At 38.2% G+C, this 27,740-nt stretch overlaps 1 protein-coding gene across 3 annotated transcripts in view; it reads right to left on the reverse strand.

The window, feature by feature from the left end:
• Positions 1-2,288: 2,288 nt before the first annotated feature.
• Positions 2,289-27,740, reverse strand: part of PREX2 (phosphatidylinositol-3,4,5-trisphosphate dependent Rac exchange factor 2) — a 287,717-nt gene continuing 262,265 nt past the window's right edge. For all 3 annotated transcript variants that reach the window (XM_082600894.1, XM_082600893.1, XM_082600896.1), the window contains 2 exons: positions 14,224-14,291; positions 2,289-7,871 (listed from right to left, as the gene is read on the reverse strand). In XM_082600894.1, coding sequence (XP_082457020.1) covers positions 7,826-7,871; positions 14,224-14,291 — 114 coding nt within the window. In that variant the 3' untranslated portion in view covers positions 2,289-7,825. The remainder of the gene's footprint in view (positions 7,872-14,223; positions 14,292-27,740) is intronic.

A 27,740-nucleotide genomic window follows, 5' to 3' on the forward strand; every position in this document is an offset into this window, starting at 1 on the left:
TGATTCCTCCAGCTCCATTTTTTTTTCTCAAGATTGCTTTGGCTATTTGGGGTCTTTTGTGTTTCCATACAAATTAAAAAATATTTTGTTCTAGTTCTGTGAAAAAATGAGGGCACCATCACACTGACACGAAAACCAGTCAAAGATACCACAAAAAAAGAAAATTAAAGGCCAATATTACTGATGAACATAGATGCGAAAATCAACAAAATACTAGCAAACCAAATCCAAGAATACAGTAAAAGGATTATACACCATGATCAAGTGGGATTTATCGCAGGGATATAGGGGTTTTTCAACATCCACAAATCAATCCGTGTGACACCCCACATTAACAAGCTGAAGAATAAAAACCATATGATATCTCAATAGATACAGAAAAATCTTTTGATAGATTCAACATCCATTTATGACTAAAAACTCTCCAGAAAGTGAGTACAGAGGGAACATACCGCAACATTTTTAAAGACCATATATGACAAACCCACAGCTAACATCATACTCAAGGGTGAAAAGCTGAAAGCATTCCCTCTAAGATCAGGAACAAGACAAGGATGCCCACCCTCCACTTTTATTCAACATAGTTTTGGAAGTCCTAGCCACAGCAATCAGAGAAGAAAAAGAAATAAAAGGAATCCAAACTGGAAAAGAAGAAGTGAAACTATCACTCTTTGTAGATGACACAATACTATACATAGAAAATCCTAAAGGCATTACCAGAAAACTACTAGAGATCATCAATGATTTCAGTAAAGTTGCAGGGTACAAAATTAATGCACAGATTAATTTTGCTGCTGCATTTTTTTTTTTTTTTTTTCGGTACGCGGGCCTCTCACTGTTGTGGCCTCTCCCGTTGCGGAGCACAGGCTCCGGACGCGCAGGCTCAGCGGCCATGGCTCACGGGCCCAGCCGCTCCGCGGCATATGGGATCCTCCCAGACCGGGGCACGAACCCGTATCCCCTGCATCGGCAGGCGGACTCTCAACCACTGCGCCACCAGGGAGGCCCGCTGCTGCATTTTTATACACTAACAACAAAAGATCAGAAAGAGAAATTAAGGAAAGAATCCCATTTACCACTGCATCAAAAAGAATACTATACCAAGGAATAAACCTACCTAAGGAGGCAAAAGACCTTTACTCTGAAAACTGTTAAGACGCTGATGAAAGAAACTGAAGATGACACAAACAGATGGAAAGATATACCGTGTTCTTGGATTGGAAGAATCAGTATTGTTAAAATGACTATACTATCCAAGGCAATCTACGGGATTCAATGCAATCCCTATCAAATTCCATTCACAAATCTTTTTTTTTTTGGTATATAAACAACTTTATAAAGCAATAATAAAAAGCAACAAACTCAGTAAAAATGTGCAAGCATCTAAACAGACAGTTCCTAAAAATCATTATATTAATAGCCAAAAACACAGGAAAAAAGCTCAACATCATTAGTTACCACATTCACAAATCTTAATCCTCTATCCAAACTGATCTAACGCACCAAAATATCTGGCACATTTGCATCTCGCCTGTATGCAAGGTGTTTTTGCTAAAGAGGTTGCATTCCCTTCTTCCATTGCTTAATCTTACACATGCTGAAAGCTGACCTAACCATCTCTCATTATTTCTGTATTTTTTTGTCAGTCTTCCCCTTCTAGACGGTAAACTCCACATGTGCAATAGCCATATACGTTTCTAAGGATTAAATAGCCAGTTTAGCTCAGTACCTGATAAGTAATTCCTAGGTGTCCCATAAAGAGATGTTGGATTGAATCTATTGATAAACTTCTCGAATTCCTATAGTACCCATTTTTCATTGTCTTACCTCTCATTTTGTTTTAGTGTGTATTGTCTTATGTTGGTACTTACTATTTTGGTTTGTGCACTGTGTTAATCATCGATATATACCAAGTTCTTTAACTGCAAAGTTTGGGAATTATATGCATTTATAAGTGCATATATCATGCAACTAGGCTAGGGCCTTATCCATAACAGGTACTGAATAAACCCTGGTAGATTGGCTAGTTAATTCAGGGAACACACAGTCTCTTATCTGCCATGAAGCTTTCCTGCTCATATTTAGCTTCTTTTTCTAACAGTCGCTGTCTCTACAACTCACCTTGGTTCATATTTGTAGACTTGTTTCACATGTTTATCAAATTTCTTCTACTGAGCTTGTGAATTCTTAAAGGGTGAAAAGCTCTGTTTCATGGATATTTGTATCTCCTAAATAGGTGAGAACATAATAGAAATTAGTTAAATTTAAATGGATAGAAACTGAGATGGTCGTACTACATTTCTCTTTATTATTTTTGACATGTATGATACAATGTTACTATTCTAGTCTTTTATGCTGACAAAAATAAATGATATAAAATACATAATACATTTGATCATTTTAACCACACACAAAATATTGAGTGATTGAAACTATGTTACATGTATATTTTACAAAGGAAAAACAGACTGCTATAATAATATATTTGGATGAAATTGTCATTACAGTTTGGGTGTTATACAATGTTAAATATGAATATATTCAAAAGAATCACTATTTATAGAACCAATTTGATATTTTAATGTTGAAAATAATGAATACTGTGTAAATGAATACTTATAAAAATATTTTTTAAACAAAAAGCTATGTTCTACTCATTTACTTGTCAGTTACAAAAATATATATTCATCTGAAACTCTAGTAAATTTGTTTGAGGCATTAGATACTCAAATTTAAATGTACTTTTTCTAGGGCATTTTACTTACTTAGCATTCTTGACTTCACACAGTATATATACCTACATGGTATTAGAATAGGTTTGTGTTACAAATAATATCATTCCAAGTAAAAGACACAGAGGAGATTAACACAGAGGAGACACTGTGAAGATTTTTGAACCAAATACACGCAACACATAAATGAGGCCCACTGGCTGTGCCTTTTACAAAGTGAATTCTCAAACATGTTTGTTGAATGAACACATGAGTGGATAACATTTATTCTGTTGTTTGCACCCCAAATTAGCTATTCAAACTAGAACTATCATGTAAGAATTCAACAATTTTGTTCTTAATTGGCTACTTCTTCTGACGGCAAAGCCAGGTCAATAGACTCCAGATGGAGCAGCAAACTAGTGCCAGTGATCAAAAGATGGCCTACCAGGTATGCTTATGGCATATTTAGACAGACATTCAATATACTGAACAACTACATAGTTCATACCTTCATACAAAATAAGACAGAAGAATCTAAGTAAGTTTTATAATGTATCACCATAAAAACAAAACATTATAAATATATGTGTATATTATATATATATATATCTTAGTACACCTAGTAGACTTCAGACATCTCTTCTCAGTGAGAGAAGCAAGCTATCCTGAGTGAAGTAGGCCATGTGTCTGCATAGCACAGCTTGGCAATATGAATGCTGAGATCACTGTTAAAAGCAAAGCTTTTAAGTAGTAAAATTTTTGAAAACAAAAGACGAACCATGATAACTATTATGGAATCACAGCACCTACAAAGGTTATGGCCACTGTATGTAAAAGGAACCAGCCTAAGCCCACTCCTGGCCCAGATGCCTGTTGGAACTTCACCCCACCTCATCTGCTTCATCAAGGGTGAAACTTTTCTGAGGCTCATCCTTAACCCTTCAAAAAAGTTGATAAAGTTAAGAATATTTTTCTTAATCGAGGTTCAGATCATCCTAAATCACTTTCAAAGCTTTTGCTTTCATGTTTATGCAGGGCAACTGACAATTCATTTGGCAAACTGGTTAATTTAATATATATACATGTTAATGAAATAACTACTACTCACTTTGGGAAAGTAATTGAGGTATAATTTTGTACGATAATTCACTTAAAAATAAGCCTTTAAAGATGAAACATAGTTTTTGAAAATTCAGAAGCAATTTAGTCACATGATTAAGGTTAGTTTCATTATTACTAAATACAGCTAGTGAAGAAAATCTAAAAATGACTTTTAAAGTAAAATGTAAATGAAGATGACTTAAATTAAGGTTAGTCATTTTAAATTTCAATCTCATGTTTTACTGAAAATATAGATGAATAAAAATATGCCCTCTATTCTGCACTAAATCATGCTACATAGGAAAAGATCTATGTGAACTAACGAAAGAATACTTTGGTGTTCTAATTGCAAATTTATTATTTTCAAATACATAGAGTAACTAACTCAACTGAATGCTTCCAAGTCAATAAACATTAGTTTTGCTGTTAAAATGCGTCCAAAGGGTTGAAAATAGTTTGGTTTCTTAAATGAGTTAATATCCCCTAGGGATTTTTTTCCTCATTCATTTTCTTGGCTTTTACAGTTAGTGTCAAGGTCAGTATCATTTCATTCTGAATTTAACTATCACAAAATTTAAATTAGTAGAGTCAGAACCAACATCAATATAATGTCATATATATTATAGTATCATGAGAAATTAACCTACTTTTAAATTGAACATTGTTGCTGCAATAACAGTGGCCACTGAACACACAGTGAATCTAAGCCACCAGCAGAATATGATTTGAAAAGACAGAAAATAGTGTAAGACTTCTAAAATGGGGATATTGGTTCATAAAACAAAGCTTATACTCTAAATTCAAAATTACATATCCAATATAAGTAAAACTAGTACAAAAGTTCCTCTTCCTTCCTTCCTCCATCTTTCTCTCTTCCTTCCTTTCTTTCATTTTTTCTTTCTTTTTCTTTCTTTCTCTCTCTCTTTCCCTCCTTCCTTCCTTCCTTCCCTCTTTCTTTCTTGTTAAATGTAATGGAAGTAGATGCAAAATTCTAGTCTCTTCAAATTACTCACACTTTCAATAATATATTAAATTTTGTAATACTTAATGAGAAAACTTTATAAGATATGATGGAATGTTTAAGATTTATTGACCATGAATGACTAGTTAACAAGTATTTATGAATCTGTCCCATATTAAGAACCAAAATTTCTAGGTGTGACCTTCCCTTTTAGGTGGAGAGAGGCAGATGTCCAAATTCAGAACTTCACAGTCGGCAGAACTTGGAAGAACTGCTTTTGTAACGTTTAAAGGTACACTGCTTGCAGAGGAGTATGTGAGCATTGAGGTAAACCCATTCTAAAAACTCAAGGCCAGTCTATGGTCACACCACCCTGAACATACCCGATCTCATCTAAAAATTCAAGGTCAGTTAAATGTCCGACGTCACACAGAGGTACATCATGGTGTTGAAGAGTTGTCTTTATTACTTCACTCATTTGACATTTTTTACTGTTATCACTGTTTTGGAATCATAGTCAAATTTGATATAATGTACTATTCCAGACTTTCAAAACATATCTAAAACTGTTATCTTCAATTATGAGGGATATATCATGTTTTTTCAGATTGCAATAGCATTGGGTTACCTCATAATGTGTATCCAGAATGGTAAAATATCCAGGAAATCCTATGGTTTTCATATATTAAAGGCATTTTACACATTTCCATTCATTTTCTCAATATAAGATGTATAATTTAATGGCCCACACCACACATAACTCCAACTTTACTAACAAATAATTGGCAATATTACATTTCCTATATTAATAAGGAAAAGCAGCACAATGTATTAAGAAGGCAGACTTCCTGGATTCAAATCCTGGTTCTACCACTTGTCAGCCATGTGATCTTGGGCAAGTCACTGGACTATTCTTTGCTTACTTCCTCAATGGTAAAATGGGGGTGATGCAAAGAATATCACCTCAAATCACCATTAGGATTAATGAAGCAATAACAACAAAGTATGGGTGAAGCACCTGGAGGTATTGCTTGACAGGTAGAAATTACTTAGGTTTTAGCTACAGTTTTTATTACAATCAAAAATCACAGTGACAGATGGTAATATAAGTCATCATTAACTTCTGAGATTTTAGTAAGTGCCAAGCACTCTGATAGATGGTACACTTACACCATGTTTAACCCTTAAAACAATATTAAGTAACCCTATTATATAGAGATTAGATCTTAAAATATGCTAATTTGTAAATACTACAATAGCAGATGGTTTTCCCCTATGAAACAGCAAAGTACGACTGAAATGTTTAAGTGATCCCCTCATTCCTCTAATAAGGAACACTACTTCTAGGGTAGTGATTAGAAAACAGTAATGACAACATGAAAAGTACTTGTTAATCAGTTTTACTCACTCATTAGCCCTGTGTTAAATGTAATCAGAATTTCAGTACAGGAAAATCACAATTTACTAATTTCATGGACCTTCAGGATCACTTGCAATAGTATCAAGAATGTTAAACCCCTGAAAGTGAAGAATATATTTCATGTAGATATTTATATGAAGGTCATATCTTCATTAAATTCAAAGTGGTCAACTTTTTCTCTGAAATCTCTGATGTTGGTTTATTTTTCATTATAGATGTGTACTTATCATAAAAGTCTTAAGTGCTTCTGTGCTGAACAACATTTATTATTAATTTGACCAGTATATAAAGGCCTCATGTATATGCAACGCAGTATTTCTGTTATTCAATACACAACTGCTAGTGATGAAAGTTTTTTTAATAAGTGTTTGAAAACTATTATCAAATTTCATAAATTAAAATTTCATAATGGTTTGTATATACTTTAGTTATGAAAAGCATTTCACATAAGCAATTAATCTAAATCCACCTAAGTATCACAATCACAGTAAGGGCATTTTAATTGTTTTGAAAATTACAGATTTAAAATCAATATTACTATACTCATTATGCTAAAAAAACAATGTTATTTTACCAATGTAGAAAGGATAAACATGTAAACTTTAGAATGAAAATAGAATACACCTTGTACTTTCATAAATTATCAAGGTCTCTAATAGTCCTTTTAAAGTTCAACAAATAAAGCTTTATTTTCTCATCTTATATATATATATTACCTTGATAGAAAAACACTCAGCATGGTGTATTCTTTTAGGAGTCTGACATCTCATATGAAAGCCTTTAATAAAATAAGAGCTTTAGGTATCTTTCAAATTTAAAGGTTGACTTTTTAAATAGGTTTATTTTTCCCTCCTTCACCCTGGTCTTCCTTCCAACCCTCCCCCATCCCTGCCTCTCCCCATTTCCTGGACACCTACGGCGCAGCATCAGGACTCATCGCCCAAGGAAGCCACGCCCACTTCAGAGGCCAAGGACAGCATGGTTCCCTGGAACTGTCCATGAGCATAAAGGGTCCCTGAAAGCAGCTGGAAGAAGGTCTTGCTGGAGACCTCAATCAGCTCTCTTCTCTACTGAGAAACACTCCCTTAGAAAGAGTAAAGGATGCTCTTCCCCTTTCACCCGCAAGCTACTTTCTCGGATGCAAGTGGGAGACAGAAAACCTATGACACCCAGTCTCTATTGTCTGTCACATTTCTGTGTGATGATCTGGAAAGTGTGACCACATTTCTTCAATGACAGACTTCTTCAAACGGAAATATCCAACATAACATGCTCCATTTGGAGAAGATGAAAGCAAACACAATACAATAGTTTTAATAAATGGGAAAGGAGGCACAATGGTTAATGTTTTATCTCTGACACTTTTTTATGTAATCTCCAGGGATGGATAATGCACATTAACACACATGAAAGATCGGTTTGTGAAGCTGGGTTGTCTGAATGGACTTCCATCCATTTCCAGCACAAATATCTAAGTGCAAGCTGAACATTAGTTATTTACACCATGATGAAAGACCAAGAGAAAAAAATCCATTTTTTTATGTTGAGTGGAGAATGTTTAGCCAGCACATCCTTTGTCTAGTCCAGTGTTCAGAAGCTTCTGCTTGCCTGGTTCCTTGGAGATTCTCCTCATTCTTCTCCAACTGGGGGAGGAGGCTCGCACAGCTTGTACAGCCTACAAAAGGCATGGGAAGGTGTGACAACAGCCTGGCATATTGACATCACTTGACATGTTTTTATTTGTAGAACAAATACATTGACAGCAATTTCTTGGTTTGGGGGTCAGTCATGATCATATCACCAATTTCACTAAAAATTGCCTGTGCGTTAGTTAGCAAACTCCAAAATTCCGGTTCTGTTATTACAAAACACCAGTGTCTCTTTGCACATCTAGATGCCTATTGATTAGGAAATGCTGCCGTTTTTACACCAGCTGCTTCTGTTCCAGTGCTGCCAACTCAGGCTGCTCACCTTGCTGGTAGCGAAAGTGACTCTCCGAATTCTAGGAGATGATAATTACCATCGTATCTATCATGATTATCTTGTAGCAAGATAGCATCTACCTCTTACGGGTTACCGATTTTCTGACTTGTCTTAGAAATTTGCTTCATTTTGTACCATCCTGGTGGTGCTGGCAGTTGGTCGTGGCTAGGCTGATGTGGCACAGTCCTGAGGCCTGAATATCAAGGCACAATTAGCTGGTGTTTCCTAAGGAATATCTGTCTAGCTCTGCCCACACTGTCACTCATCTGTCAATAGAATCAGGTGGAGATTCAAGTGGACTAAGGAATCCATTTGAACTGGCAGAGATGCTCCAAGATGCTCTCTCTTTGCATCGCAGGTCTAGTTTTTTGAAACCATACAGCACGAAGGCAAAGCTCAGGGGACTGAACTAGTAGGATTATACAAGTTCTAGTGCTCCACGTTTTTCTGAATGGTTGAATCCTAACTCCAGAACTCAAATAAAGGGGGATATAACCACTGCAACAGTAATACCCAGGGCACACCCACTATTAAGGCAGAACCTGAGAGAATACAAGCTGATCTAAGGTGGCTGGTTGTAAGCCTGTAGTCCTCAGGAATGCCCATGGCCACGCTGGTCCTACTTCAGAGCTTTGTCTGATGATCTAAAAATTTAAGGTGCAGATTTCAACTTTGCTCCATTTTAAAAGCACTCCAAACCCAGGATTTGCTGTGGTGACTCACTCTCTTTTACAGATGAAATTGAACACACTTTAAATGAGTTGTTGACAAATTTATCAAATTATCAGTTTCCTCTCCCTTCAACATTTAATCCCATGGTCATTCAAAATCAAAGGGGAGAGAATGAAAAGGATTTAATATTGAGTTAGAAACCTTGTTAACAAAATGAACTTTCCTACTCTGGAAACACAGAAGAAGTTACTGCCTTTGGAGTCTGGAAGGTGGTTAATACTGTACATGTCATCTCCATGGAAGAAAATGAACGCTGAAATAAGGACATCTCACATCAGAAAACTTATTTCATCCCTCCCGGAGAAAAGAATACATTAAACTGAGGTGATATTCTTCAAAGCTGCTTTTGCAGCTGAAGGATATGGTGTTGCTTCAAATTGCGTTCCCGGTGCTGGAATAAGAGAATGATGGGAAAGTTCTTCTCCTCTTTAATTTCTATCATTTTATTTCCCTGAAAGTGCCGCTTAATGAGTGAAAAGGCACAGTGGACTTACTCACGTAGGACGGGAACAGTCAGCTGGGTGGCAAATGTCCTATGCCTTGAGATCCGGGCTAAGACGTCCCTTTCCATTACCTTGCACTGCATGTTTCCACGTAGCGTAACTAATGCCACTGGGTAGAGCAGTCTTTGCAATGTCTGTCTCGCAAATTGGAGAAAAGGCTACACCCTGTGATCACCTAATAAAGTAATAGCTCTGGGTACCACAGAGCTGGGAAGATGCAGCTTTGGGGGAGGCTTCTTGGAAGTAACTCAGGGTTACCTGAATTCAGACACATCTGTCATGGAAATTGTGGGGCTTTGGGAATTGAGCACAGGCAGATGAAGTTTGTAAGTAAAACGTAACAGGTAAGAGTTAGACTTTTGCTCTCTGCTGAGGCATCTGCTTTTTGTCTAAATAGTTAGGTCACGGGAGTACTTTGCCCAACATTTTGGAGCCCCTGCCGTATTCACGTCCCACTCATGCACATCAGGGCCCTGCACGAAAAACGTTTGTTTCTGGCTCCACTTTCTCCTTTTCCTGTTGGGCTCAGGCAGCCATCCTGGAGCTGGTATTTCCAGCCCAAATTTAAGTCTGCCGAGAATAGAACTTTCAAACTTCAGTCTATAGATCATGCCCTTCATCTTCCTACATGGCACAAATAAAACCTGTGTTAAAGGAGACCCCAAAGTGAATGCCTCCATTCAAGACTAAATTATCAATAACACTCTGACCCAAGGCAATTCTCCCAATTTAACAGAGGGCAAAAACTGTCTCAGAGAAGATAAATAACCTGACTAAATAAGGTCACCTGGCAGGAACGGGACCCAACATCATTTTTTTCACTTTTAACCACTACAGTATGCTGTCGCCCAAGTATGTAAATAAAGGAAATCAAATTTTCATTACACGGTAGTTTCCAAAGTCTGTAATGCAATAGAAAATAAGACCAGTGCGCCATTACGTCTGGAATGTAATACTTGGTTCTTGGTGAAGATATGTTTATTGTTCTGGCCAGTCAATATATGCTAGTTACAAGGAGGAGGAACCTCATTTGTATCAAAAACATCTCCACATGGATGCCCAGCTGCACTTTACTGCCATACCACCAAGTCAAGCTCATCATCTTTCCCATGCATGCTTTTTTTTTTTTTTTTTTTTGCCGTACGCAGGCCTCTCACTGTTGTGGCCTCTCCCGTTGCGGAGCACAGGCTCCGGACGCGCAGGCTCAGCGGCCATGGCTCACGGGCCCAGCCGCTCCGTGGCATGTGGGATCTTCCCGGACCGGGGCACGAACCCGTGTCCCCTGCATTGGCAGGCGGACTCTCAACCACTGTGCCACCAGGGAAGCCCCCATGCATGCTCTTTTTCCTCCATCTACTATCTCAGTGACTAGAACCTTTCACCATTGTCATCCAAGCCAAAGATTTGGTGGTCCTCCTAGAGTCTTCCTTTTCACTAACTTCCTACAACAAATTAGTGTCCAAAGCATCTGCTGCCTTCAGTCTTAGTCGTCCCCAAATGGCTCCTCCTAATGTTGCCAGACATAAATTCTAAAATCCAAATCTTCCAGAAAGATTGTTTATTAATGGCTCCTTATTGTCTTCAAGTTAACATCAAGACTCTTCAATATCTTGCAGAAGTCTCTTCCTGATCCAGCCCCTGCCTATGTCTCCAGCCTCACCCTGCATCATTCTTAAATCACATTCAACCATCAGTCATAGAGATCTAGGTGTAGTTCTCAGAATGTGATGTGTTCTCTAGGCATTGGTGTCACTGCGTCAGCTGGGGAAGACATTGATTACCATGCTGACTGGGGAAGGAATACTCTGCAACCTCTCCCCTCCATCCTTAGGCTGGGTTATGTGCCCCTTCTCTGTGTTCCCATGGCAATCTGTGCCATTCCTGTGATGGTTCTTTTTTTTAAACTGAAGTACAGTTGCTTTACAGTATTGTGTTAGTTTAAGGTGTAGAGCATAGTGATTCAGTATTTTTGTGGACTTATTCCATTATAGGTTATTACAAGATAATGGGTGTAGTTCCCTGTGCTATACAATAAATCCTTGTTGTTTATCTATTTTATATATAGTATTTGTATCTATTATCCTGTATGTCTAATTTGTCCCTCCCTCTTCCCTCTCCTCTTTGGTAGCCACAAGTTTGTTTTCTATGTCTGTGAGTCTCATTCTGTTTTATATACACATTCATTTGTATTATATTTTAGATTCCACACATAAGTGATATCATATAGTATTTGTCTTTCTCTGTATGACTAATTTCACTCAGCATAATATTCTCTAGGTCCACCCACATGGTTGCAAATGGCAGAATTTCATTCTTTTTTATGGCTGAGTAATATTCCAATGTGTGTGTGTGTGTGTGTGTGTGTGTATGTATACACACACACACATATACCACATCTTCTTAAGTCAGTTTGTCTGTTGATGGGCATGGTTTGATTCCATGTCTTGCTATTGTAAATAGTGCTGCTATGAACATTGGGGTGCATGTATCTTTTCAAATTAGTGTTTTCGTTTTTTCCAGATACATGCCCAGGAGTGAAACTGCTGGATCATATGGTAGTTCAACTTTAGTTTTTTAAGGAACCTCCATACTGTTTTTCATAGCAGCTGCACTGTCATGGTTCTTATCACATACACACACTGTATACTAGTTTCATTTTATTCAGTTGTTGCTCTATGACACCTCACTGACTGGTAGAGGGGATTATGTCTTTATCCCTAGCTTTTATCAAAGTGCCTGACATCTACAAACACACAGCAGAAATTCAATATATGTTTGCTGAGTGAATTTTTAAAAAATGAAAGGCAGTGAATGGAGAAAGGAAAACTATAATAGAGATTCACTGGGGATATGAGTCAAATACTATGTCAGTCAGAGACAGCAAACTTTATCTCTGTGAAGATGTTTCCAGAAACATTACCCGAGTCTTGCCTTGGAGGGCCTGGCCTTGAGAGACAAATGTGTTCTTCACTTTGCTCTCTTTGGGACAGGAATCCTGGTTGCCAGGTGGGAGGGATCCCAGATGCTCTGTGGTACTTAGCATCCTCTCTGCACCCTCACAGAGTGCTTCTCACATTCTCCCTTTTCTTGTGGTTGTGTTTCACTCATCCCTCTTTAACTGAAAGTTCCTTGAGGGCCGGAACTATTTCTGTCTCATGCTTACATTCTCCATGGGGCACAGCAGAATGCTTTTCATTTCTTAGGTCCTCTATAAATGTTTGTAGAATGAATGAAAGCATAACTAAAATTGAAAAATTACTCTAGATTTCTCTTTCAGGGCTGTTACCCCCTTGTAAAATATGTCAGCTTTAGAACTGGAAGGTTTTATTGTGTTTCAAGTGTTTTAAACGTAACCCAATAAAAAACCAAGTGAGCTCATCAGTTTCTTTTCTCATATTGAGCTTTCACATTGGTTTATTGATCAGGATGCTTAAGTCTTATCCCCACTGTTTATTAGTGTTTATAAGCCCCAGCTAAGAAGACCTCGCTGAGCCATTATATTGTTTTCTTATTGGAATTTTAAAGCTTCACTGGGTTTATTATCCAAATATACCATGACTGCTAAGGTGCTGGAGAGATAATGCCTATGTGAAATGATTCTTTAGCAACAGAAAGTCTTAGATTCTAATCTAATCAACTATGCACGATAACAAGACTTGAGGATTAAAGAGAGTTAGGAGCCAGCACTGAAAATAAATGCGATTAGACTATGAGCACTCCATCTACTTTCAGGGGGAAAATGTTTTCCCTTTTGCAAGTACTTTCACGGCCCATATAGTTTTTCAGAATGAAGTAGAACTTCATAAATGCTGCAGTCATCATTCTCACTCTGGTAGTTGCTTTGTAAATAGAAACAAACAGTGTCTCATCTGTGACAGTGCTTGGAGGGGGCTACTTTTTGTTAAAATGCAAATGTATAAAAACAACCAAATGTAAAAGAAATTATTTAACTTTACCCTACTTCAAGATAGATGGCTCCTACCCTAATGTCACCAGGGAAATCAAATCTTTGATGGCTGTTCCCATGTTCATTTAGTTTAAAGGTGGATTTACAGTCCTTCCTTACGATGATATGTGCACTGTGAACATTTGGTAGAATAACGAACAAAAAGCTCATTCATTCATTCATTCATGCATTCTTGAAATCAGTTCAAATATTCTGTGTAGGCACTATGTAGGCACTATGATAAGCAATAAATAAAATCCAAAAAAAAAAACACTCCCTGCCTCTAAAGAATTCTTATTCAGGTTAGGCAGAGAGACATGGAACAATACACTGCAACACATCAGGGCTATAATGGATCAATATACAAGATGCTAAGGGAACACAGAGAGGAAGAAAACTCAACCAAAGCTTCAAGGAGAAAATGGTACCTAAGTTGGGTTTTGCACTTATGTAGCAGTTTTTCATACAGACACAGATGGGACAGGTGATCATGCCAGAGGGAAGAGCACATGTGATCATAGAAGTATAAATGGAAATGGCATCTTGGTGGTTTGGCACAGTTGGAATACAAATTTCAGTAGTACTTGTGTGGAGTTTTGTTTTTGAATTCATGAAGGAACTTGAAAAATAGAATAATGGTGATAATGTTACCTCTAAGTTTGCTTCACCTAAAAGTTCATTTAATCTGAGAGCATTTAAGCCTAATCACATTTGGCCACCGAATGCTTACAAGGCTGATTTCCATGAGTATATTCAATACTACACTGGGCATATCCTGGGGTCGTTGCATTAGCTGTAAGTGACACTGTCTGGGAAATGGTGGCAAGTCCTCTGGGAAAGAGCAGACATGGGGAGTCACTCACCTCGGAGCAGACTGTGGGGTCCGGTCCCTGACTCCCAAATTCTTTGCTGTGTTCTGAACTCTTGCTCCCTGAAAGAAGTAAGGACAATCACTTTTAGCTCTGCATTGTATTAGTAACCATTTAACATACCATTAACATTTGAGTGTAGAGTATTGATTGCAACAATGTATTTATATTTAACGTCAAGAGAGACTGGATGAGGAGAAAGAAATCATCTGAGCATTTTCAGAATTAATGTTTTTAAGAATCTAAATACACTGATGTATTGTTTCAAAGGATTCATACTTATTTCAAAAGCCATCTAAATCATTTCAAAGTAAGGTAAAATGACAGCTTCCTGTTCACTATCTCATCTATGTCTTTATTCAATATTTAAGCAATTAACTTTTAAGACACTGAAAACAGGAAAGGAGCAGACTAGAAATACCTGCTCTGTGTCCCCACTTTCCTGGAACAGAAATCACAGTTCTATCACATGCATACAGCCTGTTTTGTCCTTAGCTGAATATTTAGCTATTTTATTTATTTTTTTTTATTTTTTTTTAAAACTAGTACATACAATGAATAACCATATACCCTTTACCTAGAACATAAAGGACTGTTATTATTTCCAGTTTTTATTTTTTTTTTATTTTTAAACCCACATTTGTTTATTTATTTATTTTTGGCTATGTTGGTTCTTCACTTCTGTGCGAGGGCTTTCTCTAGTTGTGGCAAGCGGGGGGTCACTCTTCATCGCGGTGCGCGGGCCTCTCACTATCGAGGCCTCTTTTGTTGCTGGAGCACAGGCTCCAGATGCGCAGGCTCAGTAGCTGTGGCTCACGGGCCCAGTTGTTCCGCGGCATGTGGGATCTTCCCAGACCAGGGCTCGAACCCGTGTCCCCTGCATTAGCAGGCAGATTCTCAACCACTGCGCCACCAGGGAAGCCCTATTTAGCTATTTTAAACTTCATAGTATTTATCAAGAAAATCTTTCCTTAAACAGTTTAAAGCAATTTCTGAACGAGGCATATGCATGTGGATCTCTGAAATATAAGAATTCTGCCTCAAAGTTTATAGTACAAAGATAACGCGATTTAGCAATGAAAAAGTCTTTGCAAATCTGTCAAGTTCATAAATATTCATTGTTCAGTTCCTAAGGGGAATGAGTTACTACATAGAAGCAAACACCAGGGTATGGGGCTGAGTATAAATGGAGGAGAGTGGTTAAAAAAAACCAAAACTCTCTCCCTGCTACTAAATTCTGATGGATGGGAAGGGAAGAAAGAAAAGGAGAAAAGAAAGAAAGAAAAAGAAAAGAGTATATTCTCTCAAGATGGACCAAATAAAGGAAAGCAAATAGGGAAAAGGGGATGTGTATGGCAAAAAAACAGATGGGAAGAAATTTAGGAATTGCAATTATGAAGTTTAAAAAACCTCTTTATTTTGAAGCAATTTTAGACTTAGAGAAAAGTTTACAAGCAGAACAGAGAGGTCACATACTTTACCCACCAGGTAAACTCCCTCTAATGTTAACCCTTCACTTAATCACAGTATGATGATCAAAACCAGGAAATGCTATTAGCTAAGCTGCATGTCTTATTCACATTTCCCCATTTCCCACCACTAATGTCCTCCTTTTCTATCCCAGAATCCAATCCAGGATCCCACACTGCATTTTGTCTTTGTATCTTCATGGTTTCCTCCAATCTGGGACAATTCGTCAGGCTTCCCTGGTCTTTCATGACCTTAATACTTGGGATGAGTACTGGTCATTGTTTTGCAGAATGTCTCTCAATTTGGGTTTGCCAGATGTCTCCTTATGATTAGACAGAAGATGTGTATTTTGGGCAAGAAAATCACAGAAGTGATGCTGTATCATCATATCACTGAGGTTGATCATCATCATATCATATAATGTCCAAACGTCTTGTCACCAGTGACATTAACTCTCATCACTTGGGTACGGTGGTGGCCACCAGATTTTTCCACTGTAAAGTCACCAGCTTTCTTTTTGTACTTAATAAATCTGTTGTGAGAGAAACTGTGAGACTATGCCCATAGCCTGCTTCTCTTCAAACTTGTGCTCACTGATTTTAGCCTCTATTGGTGCCTCTTGCCTGCATCAATACCACTGTAGTGTTTGTGAACTGGAATGCTTCTGTAAAGAAGAGTTATCCCTTTTCCCCAAACTATTTATGTATTCAAGTATTTATTTAAATCAGTATGGATTCATGGCTATTTATTTTATCCTATGAGTTATAATCCAACATTTTTATTATTAGTAACATTTTGTTGTTCAAATTGTTCCAGTTTTGGCCACAGGGAGCTCCTTCAGTTTGCTTCTCGTGTCCTGTTCATATAACCACCATCATTTTTCAGTACCTGTTTATTTTCTGGCACCTCAAGATGCTCCAGGCTCATCTTTCCTGTCTCAGCTGGGAATTAACCTCTTCTCCAAGAATCCCTGGCTTTTTTTTTTTTTTTGAATACATCTTTATTGGAGAATAATTGCTTCACAGCATGGTGTTGGTTTCTGTTGCACATCAAAGTGAAACAGCTGTATGCATACATACGTCTCCACGTGCCCTACCTCTTGAGCCTCCCTCCCACCCTCCCAGGTCATTGCAAAGCACTGAGCTGATCTCCCTGTGCTATGCTGCTGCTTCCCACTAGCTAACTATTTTACATTCGGTAGTGTATATATGTCGATGCTACTCTCACTTTGCCCCAGCTTGCCCCTCCCACCTCATGTCCTCAAGTTCATTCTCTATGTCTACATCTTTATTCCTGCCCTGCAACTAGGTTCATCAGTACCATTTTTTTTCTTTAGATTCCATATATATGCATTAGCATATGGTATTTGTTTTTCTCTTTCTGACTTACTTCACTCTGTCTGACAGGCTCTAGGGCCATCCACCTCACTACAAAAAACTCAATTTCATTTCTTTTTATGCCTGAGTAATGTTCCTTTTTATGTATGTGCCACATCTGCTTTATCCATTCATCTGTCGATGGACACTTAGGTTGCTTCCATGTCCTGGCTATTGTAAATACTGCTACAATGAACACTGTGGTACATGTCTCTTTTTGAATTATGGTTTTGTCAGGGTATATGCCCAGTAGTGGGATTGCTGAGTCATACGGTAGTTCTATTTTTAGTTTGTTAAGGAACCTCCATACTGTTTTCCATAGTGGTTGTATCAATTTAGATTCCCACCAACAGTGCAAGAGGGTTCCCTTTTCTCCACACCCTCTCCAGCATTTATTGTTTCTAGATTTTTTGATAATGGCCATTCTGACTGGCGTGAGGTGATACCTCATCATAGTTTTGATTTGCATTTCTCTAATGATTAGAGATGTTGAGCATCTTTTCATGTGCCTCTTGGCCAACTGTATGTCTTCCTTGGTGAAATTATTTAGGTCTTTTGCCCATTTTTAAATTGGATTGTTTTTTTTTTTTGATATTGAGCTCCATGTGCTGCCTGTATATTTTGGAGATTAATCCTTTGTCTGTTGTTTCATTTGCATATATTTTCTCCCATTCTGATGGTTGTCTTTTTGTCCTGTTTATGGTTTCCTTTGCTGTGTAAAAGCTTTTAAGTTTAAATAAGTCCCGTTTGTTTACTTTTGCTTTTATTTCCGTTACTCTAGGAGGTGGGTCGAAAAAGATCTTGCTGTGGTTTATGTAAGAGTGTTTTTCCTATGCTTTCCTCTAAGAGTTTTATAGTGTCTGATCTTACATTTAGGTCTTTAATCCATTTGGAGTTTACTTTTTGTATGGTCTTAGGTAGTGTGCTAATTTCATTCTTTTACATGTAGCTGTCCAGTTTTCCCAGCACCACTTATTGAAGAGACTGTCTTTTCTCCATTGTATATTCTTGCCTCCTTTGTCATAAATTAGGTACCCACATGTGCATGGGTTTATCTTTGGGCATTCTATCCTGTTCCATAGATCTATATTTCTGTTTTTTGTGCCAACCATACTGTCTTGATTACTGTAGCTTTGTGGTATAATTTGAAGTTGGGGAGCCTGATGTCTCCAACTCCATTTTTCTTTCTCAAGATTGCATTGGCTATTTGGGGCCTTTTGTGTTTCCATATGCATTGTAAAATTTTTTGTTCTAATTCTGTGAAGAATGCCATTGGTAGTTTGATAGGGACTGCATTGAATCCATAGATTGCTTTGGGTAGTAGAGTCATTTCCACAATAATGATTCTTCCAATCCAAGAACATGGTATATTTCTCCATCTGTTTATGTCATCTTTCATTTCTTTCATCAGTGTTTTATAGTTTTTTAAGTACAAGTCTTTTGCCTCCTTAGGCAGGTTTATTCCTAGGTATTTTATTCTTTTTGCTGCAATGGTAAATAGGAGTGTTTCCTTAATTTCTCTTTCTGATTTTTCGTTGTTGGTGTATAGGAATGCCAGAGATTTCTGTGTATTAATTTTGTATCCTGCAACCTTACCAAATTCATTGATTAGTCCTAGTAGTTTTCCGGTGGCATCTTTAGGATTTTCTATGTATAGTATCATGTCATCTGCAAACAGTGACAGTTTTACTTCTTCTTTTCCAATTTGTATTCCTTTTATTTCTTTTTCTCCTCTGATTGCCGTGGCTAGGACTTACAAATTTATGTTGAATAAGAGTGGCGAGAGCGGACATCCTTGTCTTGTTCCTGATCTTAGTGGAAATGCTTTCAGTTTTTCACCACTGAGTATAATGCTTGCTGTGGGTTTGTCATATGTGCTATGTTAACCTACCTTTATTATGTTGAGGTAGGTTCCCTCTATGCCCATTTTCTGAAGAAATTTTATTATAAATGGGTGTTAATTTTGTCAAAAGCATTTTCTGCATCTACTGAGATGATCATATGGTTTTTATTCCTTAATTTGTTAATATGGTGTATCACATTGATTGATTTGCGTATATTGAAGAATCCTTGCATCCCTGGGATAAATCCCACTTGATCATGGTGTATGATCCTTTTAATGTGCTATTTGATTCTGTTTACTAGTATTTTGTTCAGGATTTTTGCAACTATGTTCATCAGTGATATTGGTCTATAGTTTTCTCCTTTTTGTGATAGCTTATTCTGGTTTTGGTATCAAGGTGATGCTGGCTTCGTACAATGAATTTGGGAGTGTTTCTCCCTATGCAATTTTTGGGAAGAGTTTGAGAAGGATCAGTATTAGCTCTTCTCTAAATGTTTGATAGAATTCGCCTGTGAAGCCATCTGGTCCTGGACTTTTGTTTGTTGGAAGATTTTAACTTATAGTTTCAATTTCAGTGCTTGTGATAGGTCTGTTTATATTTTCTAATTCTTCCTGGTTCAGTCTTGGAAAATTGTACCTTTCCAAGAATTTGTTCATTTCTTCGTGCTTGTCCATTTTACTGGCATAGAGTTGTTTGTAGTAGTCTCTTATGATCTTTTGTATTTCTGTGGTGTCAGTTGTGATTTCTCCTTTCTCATTTCTAATTTTATTGATTTATGTCCTCTCCCTTTTTTTCTTGATGAGTGTGGTTTATCAATTTTGCTTATCTTCTCAGAGAGCCTGCTTTTAGTTTTATTGATCTTTGCTATTGTTTTCTTCATTTCTATTTCATTTATTTCTGCTCTGATCTTTATGATTTCTTTCCTTCTACAGACTTTGAGTTTTCCTTGTTCTTCTTTCTCTAGTTGTTTTAAGTGTAGGGTTAGATTGTTTATTTGAGATTTTTCTTGTTTCTTGAGGTGGGACTGAATTGCTATAAACTTCCCTTTTAGAACTGCTTTTGCTGTGTCCCATAGGTTTTGGGTAGCCGTGTTTTCATTGTCATTTGTTTCTATGTTTTTTTAAGTTTCTTCTTTGATTTCTTCAGTGATCTCTTGATTTAGTAGCACACTGTTTAGCCTCCATGTATTTGTGTTTTTTACAGTTTTTTCCTGTAATGGATTTTCAATCTCACAGTATTGTGGTCAGAAAAGATGCTTGATATGATTTCAATTTTCTTAAATTTTTCAAGGCTTGATTTGTGACCCAAGATGTGATCTATCCTGGAGAATGTTCCTTGTGCAGTTGAAAAGAAAGTGTATTCTGCCACTTTTGGGTGGAATGTTCTGTAAATATCAATTAAATCTATCTGGTCTATTGTGTCCTTTAAAGCTGTGTTTCCTTATTTATTTTCATTTTGGATGATTTGTCTGTTGGTGTAAGTGGGGTGTTAAAGTCCCCTACTATTATTGTGTTACTGTCAATTTCTCCTTTCATGGTTATTAGCATTTGCCTTATGTACTGAGGTGCTCCTATGTTGGGTGCATAAACGTTTATAATTGTTATATATTCTTCTTGGATTGATCCTTCGATCATTATGTAGTGTCCCCTCCTTACCTCTAGTATCAGTCTTTATTTTAAAGTCTATTTTATCTGATATGAGTATGGCTACTCCAGCTTTTGATTTCCATTTGCATGGAATATCTTTTTCCATCCCTTTACTTTCAGTCTGGATGTGTCCCTAGGTCTGAAGTGGGTCTCTTGTAGACAGCATATACATGGGTCTTCTTTTGTATCCATTCAGCCAGTCTGTGTCTTTTTGTTGGGGCATTTAATCCATTTACATTCAAGGTTATTATTGATATGTATGTTCCTATTACCATCTTCTTAATTGTTTTGGGTTTGTTTTTGTAGGTCTTTTTCTTCTGTTGTGTTTCCCCCCCAGAGAACTTTCTTTAGCACTTGTTGTAAAGCTGGTTTGGTGGTGCTGAATTCTCTTAGCTTTTGCTTGCCTGAAAAGCTTTTGATTTCTCCGTCAAATCTGAATGAGATCCCTGGTGGGTAGAGTAATCTTGGTTGTAGGTTTTTCTCTTTCATTACTTTAAGTATATCCTGTCACTCCCTTCTGGCCTGCAGAGTTTCTGCTGAAAACTCAGCCGATAACCTTATGGGGATTCCTTTGTATGTTATTTTTTGTTTTTCCCTTGCTGCTTTTAATATTTTTTCTTTGAATTTAATTTTTGTTAGTTTGATTAATATGTATCTTGGTGTGTTTTTCCTAGGGTTTATCTTGTATGGGACTCTCTGTGCTTCCTGGGCTTGGATGACTATTTCCTTTCCCATGGCAGGGAAGTTTTCGACTATAATCTCTTCAAATATTTTCTCAGACACTTTCTTTTTCTCTTCTTCTTCTGGGACCCTTATAATTCGAATGTTGGTTCATTTAGTGTAGTCCCAGAGGTCTCTGAGATTGTCTTCAATTCTCTTTTTTTTTTCTTTATTCTGCTCCTTGGTAGTTATTTCCACCATTTTGTCTTCCAGCTCACTTATTCGTTCTTCTGCCTCAGTTATTCTGTTATTGATCCCTCCTAGTGTATTTTTCATTTCACTTATTGTGTTGTTCATCTCTGTTTGTTTGTTCTTTAGTTCTTCTAGATCTTTGTTCAACATTTCTTGTATTTTCTCAATCTGTGCCTCCATTCTATTTCTGAGATTCTGGATCATCTTTACTATCATTACTCTGAATTCTTTTTCAGGTAGATTGCCTATTTCCTCTTCATTTATTTGGTCTTGTAGGTTTTTACCTTGCTTCTTCATCTGTGACATATTTTTTTGCCATCTCATTTTTTTTTTTTTTTTTTATGAGTGGAATTGTGTTCCTGTCTTACTGATTGTTTTGCCTGAGGCTTGCAACACTGGAGTCTGTAGGCTACTGGATAGAGCTGGGTCTTGGTGATGAGATGAGGACCTCTGTGAAACCTCACTCTGATGAATATTCCGTGGGGTCTGAGGTTCTCTGTTAATCCATTGGTTTGGACTCACAGCTCCCACTGCAAGAGCTTCGGCCCGACCCCGGGCTCATGAACCAAGATCCCGCAAGCCACATGGGATGGCAAACAAATAAAACAAATAAAAAACAAATAACAAATAAAATGGGAAACAAGTAAAACAAATAAAAAATTTTAAAAATAACAATAACAAAGTAAAAAATAAAATTAGACTAGGAGGGGCCTCCCTGGTGGCGCAGTGGTTGAGAGTCCGCCTGCCGATGCAGGGGATACGGGTTCGTGCCCTGGTCTGGGAGGATCCCATATGCCGCGGAGCGGCTGGGCCCGTGAGCCATGGCCGCTGGGCCTGCGCATCCGGAGCCTGTGCTCCGCAACGGGAGAGGCCACAACAGTGAGAGGCCCGCATACCGCAAAAAGAAAAAAAAAAATTAAAAAAAAAAAAATTAGACTAGGAAACTAACAGATATGTTAGAAAGAATATAAAAATATAGATGAATCAACAACTGGAATGTACAACAGTACCACAGTAATAACAAAAGAGGGGGGAGGGAAAAGAAAAAAAAGTGGGGGAAGGCCTTGGCTGTGGAGGGCGGGGTCTAAGCAAGGGTGAGGTTTGGGTGGTGGGCGGGGTGTATACTTAAGACCTTCCGGGCTGGAAAAGGCCCTGGGGGCTGTGGGGGGGGTGGCTTAGTCTCAAGAAACAGAAGCTGCCAGGCGTGCCCCCCATCCCTGGTCTCAGAGGGCTGGGGACCTCACCTTGGAGCCCTCCGTTCTTCTCCCGCTCCTCCTGGAGGGCACCTCCTGCATGCCTCTCCTGATCTCCCCGGCCTCAGAGGCACTGATCCTGTCTGGCCTCCACTTCTCCTCCCCTCTTATTCTCCCCACATCCTACCGGTACATTTGGGGGTTCCTCCTGTCTCTTTTTAACGGAGAATGATATTTAGAACTCAAGATCTGGACAGTGGGTATGCCCATTACTACTACTGGTGTGTAAATGCTTCTAGGTCTTCTCAGTGGGCTGAGCTAGTTGATTAGTGTAAACGTACTCAAACATCTATATTTTTTTCTACATCTATCTATATCTATGTGTGTGTGTATGTGTGTATGTGTCCATGCATTCAAGCTGACACTTCCAGTTCCAATCCAGTATCCCAGGGTTCATTCTAAATTCCAGGCTTCTCCCTTTCCTTACTTGTAACTTCTTTCTCAGACAGTAAGAAACCTGACTCTCAATATTTACAATATACTTACTTGTTTGTTCAGTCCTACCAAAGACATTAACTAGTTTTAGAATCTCTAAATCGTATCCCTGTGAGAAATAGATTTACTAACTGGAGTATGGTATTTTTGTATAATTATTTTTGTCTTTAGTCTCATATTCCATTAAATAATTTCTAGAAAGATTTTTGCTTAAAAGGTTTCAAATAAAATTGAAGCTCATCACGCTGAACAAATCTGCTGGTATACTCCATTTGGAATTCAACCATATAATTCTTCTTATACTTAATATGCCAGCGACTTGCATTTTTACACCTTGCTCATGTTTTCCCTCTACTAAACACCCTCTCTGTCCTTTTCCATACATGTCTGCATCACATTTATCCTGCAAGGCCCAAGTCAATTATCAGTTGGTCATTCACTATATTAGGTACTGTTTTAAATGCATTCAGTATTCAAGCCTCAAAACAACAGTATGAAGCAAGCATTATACCATTATTATCTTTGTCTTAATAATGAGGAAACGAAGCAACAGAGAAGCTAAGTGTCTTGCCTCAAATCATACAGACAGTAAACACTGAAGCTGGGATTCAAGCTGAGGGTGCATGGCCTTAGAATCTGTGCTCTTGGCTACTATCACATATTTACTTTCTGCATGAAGCCTTTTTCTAGTTCTCCTAGGTAGAACGAATTCATTGACTAAACATCACTTAGCATTTAGTCTATACTGGGTATCAATGTAGAAACCAGTGATACCATCATGACATACACTCGGTGCCCCAGGCATTCAGGGGCTCACAGTCCACTTGTTTACTTGTTCCCTGTTTTACGTCCTCATGCACTGAGGTTGTGCACCCCGGAGAGCACTTGCCTGTGGGTGCACCATGATGACTTGCCCACACATGTCCGCCATGAGGCTAGGCAAGAAGCTCATCATCCTTGGTCTTTGTTCTTAGTGCTCAGTATAAAGCCCTGATACTGGAGGTCAGGAGACAGAATTCTTCAGAATCCAAATTTTTATTAAAAAGGTCAGAAAAGAATTTGGGGTAGACTTCTACCAAAAAATACTTGGAACATATAATTTAGAGGATAGGAGACTTAAAGCTTAAAATGTAAATTAGAGCTTCTACCTCAAACCATTTGTTTTTTTTGTTTGGCCACACTGCGCAGCATGCAGGATCTTAGTTCCCCAACCAGGGATCGAACCCGTGCCTCCTGCATTGAGAGCAAGGAGTTTTAACCACTGGACCTCCAGGGAAGTCCTCAAACCATTTATTAATCATATCAGTTGGTTATGTAAAAATGCTTCCTAGGATTATTATAATCATTACCCACAAATTGCACGAGGTATAGTATCTTTCCTTTCTTTTATCTTTTCTTCTAACTCAACCAGATAATTAAAACAACTCTATTAAAACTACATACATGAAATCTGTTCATGAAAACTATACAGTTGGCCACCATATTTGTGGGTTTTGCATATGCAGATTCAATCAGCTGTGTCATTGATCCACAGTCTGTCGAATCCGTGGATGTGAATCCATGGACTCAAAACCCGCGGATACGGGGGCCAACTGTATTCATTGTGCTCCTCCACCATTTTATGTAAAGGACTTAAGCATCCAAGGACTTGTTATCTGTAGGGGCTCCTGGAACCAAATCGTGGCAGATATGGAGGGAGGTCTACACTGCAATTAGAAATAAGAACAGTAAATCATGATGAAAAGCTCCTTGTTCTTCAAAAATAAACTAAAGATCTTAGAAAATATTATTCATTAACCAGGTAAACATTCTAACCATTCTGTCTCTGGAAAGCTGAATATAAACGATTAAAAGACAGAAGGTCAGAAAAGTTAGATTTTTGATTCACACTGGTGTTCGAACTACCCAGATCCCACATGGGTAAGAGTTGGTTTGTAGATTGGATCCCAGCCATTAATCCCACTGCCTGTAACTGCTGAACACTTGAAAGAGGATCGGCCACAGAAGGAATATTGCAAAAATCTCCCCTGGGCACCAGTCCACCCCAATTTCTATGAAGAGAGGACCCGAGGCTCCAAGATCTTTCACAAAGAAGGCAGAAATCAGGTCTTTGTCTGAGAACCACTTGGAGGTGTCATAACTTGGAGCAGAGAAACAAGCAACAAAGGTAGGAAGCTACCCATCCTAAATGGATTTATTAACAAAAAAGAGGAGGGAGTGATAAACACTGAAAAATACTTCAGTTCAGAAATCAACTTACAAACTTCATAAGTTTTCAGTCTTTTAAAATTATACTTTATAAATATATGATATATTAATAACTAATAATTAACTAATAATCATTTATTAGTTAATTAATATACAAATAAATTTTAAAGAGGCTTGAACCAGTTAAATAAGTCATTAAGGCCTAGGTAATATTGTTTTTACTTTTCCCATCTTTATTTTATCTATCTCAGTTTTCAGTTGTAAGAAGTTAAAGGTTTTGATTATTCAAATCCATGTAGTAAGAATGTATATGTAGCCAACTCATAATGACCTCTTTACTGTATTATTCTTAAAAAGATCAATTATCGGGGCTTCCCTGGTGGCACAGTGGTTAAGAATCCGCCTCCCAATGCAGGGGACATGGGTTTGAGTCCCGGTCCGGGAAGATGCCACATGCTGTGGAGCAACTAAGCCCATGCGCTGCAACTACTGAGCCCACGTCCCACAGCTACTGAAGCCCGTGTGCCTAGAGCCCGTGCTCTGCAACAAGAGAGGCTGCCACAATGAGAAGCCCACACACTGCATTGAGGAGTAGCCCCTGCTCGACTCAACTAAAGAAAGCCCGCGCAGAGCAACGAAGACCCAACACAACCAAAAATAAATAAATAAATAAATAAATAAATAAATAACTTTATTAAAAAAGAAAAAAAAGATCAATTATCAGTCTCTTAGTCTTCCCTTGGAGACAGCTCCTCCAAGTCTTACTGCAAATTCACTCTAACAGCAACAGAGTGAAACTGGAAGCTTAATCTCTTGCTGTATGTTTTAGCACCCAAATCCCAACACTGATATGGATAATCACAAGTTTACTTTGATCTACTTTTTAAAACCAAATTTGAATATCTACCAAAAAAAGTCCTTCCCAAACCTGCTGCCATTTGCATCTGTATTTGCCCTTTTCTAGCTGAACCACACTGTGTCATGTGCTTCTCACGGATCTGACCTTTACTTAGCAAATCCCTCTTGGACCTTGTGAGATCTTGGTTTTCAATATTCAGCTCTGCAGTTCTCAACCCGAAGCACCAACGTACATGTGCTTGCTCCACCTCATCTCTGCAGACCCCAGGCTGGGTGCTGGCCTCACTCAGGACTGTTTCCATGGATTTTTCTTTTGACTTGGTTGACATTCTATAGTGTAATCTTGGGAGCAAATCCATAGGGATTTATATGTTTGCTTGAGAGTTATACATTAAGTCTTTAGTAAATAAAGCAGACATAATTACAAAAGTGTATCTTAAAAATTAAGTCACTCACTATCACTGGATAATTCAAACCCAATCAGCAAGTAGAGAGATTTGTTGAATCAATTTTCTGAGGTAGCCCTAATAAAAGGTGGCAGAATAAAATATAAAATTGATGTCTTTTAACTTCTTTTGTCTCTCTACTGACTTGTGTTTTTTCTACTAGATTAAGCACATTTTCCTAATAATCGGTACATTAGAGGTTAGTGCATTTTTGTTAGCTTTTTAAAGAATCTTAAGGGTTCAAAACCAAACTACCACACTTAAAATACTACTGAGCTATTGTACAGAAAGTTCAGGGAATTCCCTGGTGGTCCAGTGGTCAGGAGCCCGAGCTTTCACTGCTGAGGGTGCGGGTTCAATCCCCAGTCAGGGAACTAAGATCCCGCAAGCCGTGGGGCACAGCCAAAAAAAAAGAAAGTTCATTCACTTTGTAAGAGTGTATTCTCACCTATAAGTACTTCAGTGACCTAAAGACAGTCCAAAGGCAGCTCTTCATCTTCTGCAGGAAAATCTGAGGTACGTGCTTTATCTTCAGAATAAGGCACAAACTTCTTAGCATGGTGCAGAAGTCCCTTTGAGATCTCCAGAAGCAAGCAGGGCCCTCGACTCTGTCCTCTTCCTCCTTGCCCCTCCCCCTTCCTCAGTCTATTCCCCAGCCTTCCTAAATCACCTGCGGTTCCCAGAAAATGTCACGTCCTTCTTTTTAAAAATTAATTAATTTGTTTATTTATTTTTGGCTGCGTTCGGTCTTCGTTGCTGCGTGCGGGCTTTCTCTAGTTGCGGCGTGTGGATTTCTCATTGCAGTGGCTTCTCTTCTTGCAGAGCATGGGCTCTAGAGTGCTGGCTCAGTAGTGTCTCACGGGCTCTAGAGCGCAGTCTCAGTAGTTGTGGCGCACGGGCTTAGTTGTTCTGTGGCATGCGGGAGCTTCCCGGACCAGGGCTGGAACCCGTGTCCCCTGCATTGGCAGGCGGATTCTTAACCACTGCGCCACCAGGGAAGCCCATATGTCCTTCTATCTTGTAGTTTACGCTGCCCCAAATCCACTTCTGTCCATTTGCCTGG

The sequence above is a fragment of the Mesoplodon mirus genome, assembly GCF_964341445.2.
Source record: "Mesoplodon mirus genome assembly, chromosome: 16".
NCBI lineage: Eukaryota > Metazoa > Chordata > Mammalia > Artiodactyla > Ziphiidae > Mesoplodon > Mesoplodon mirus.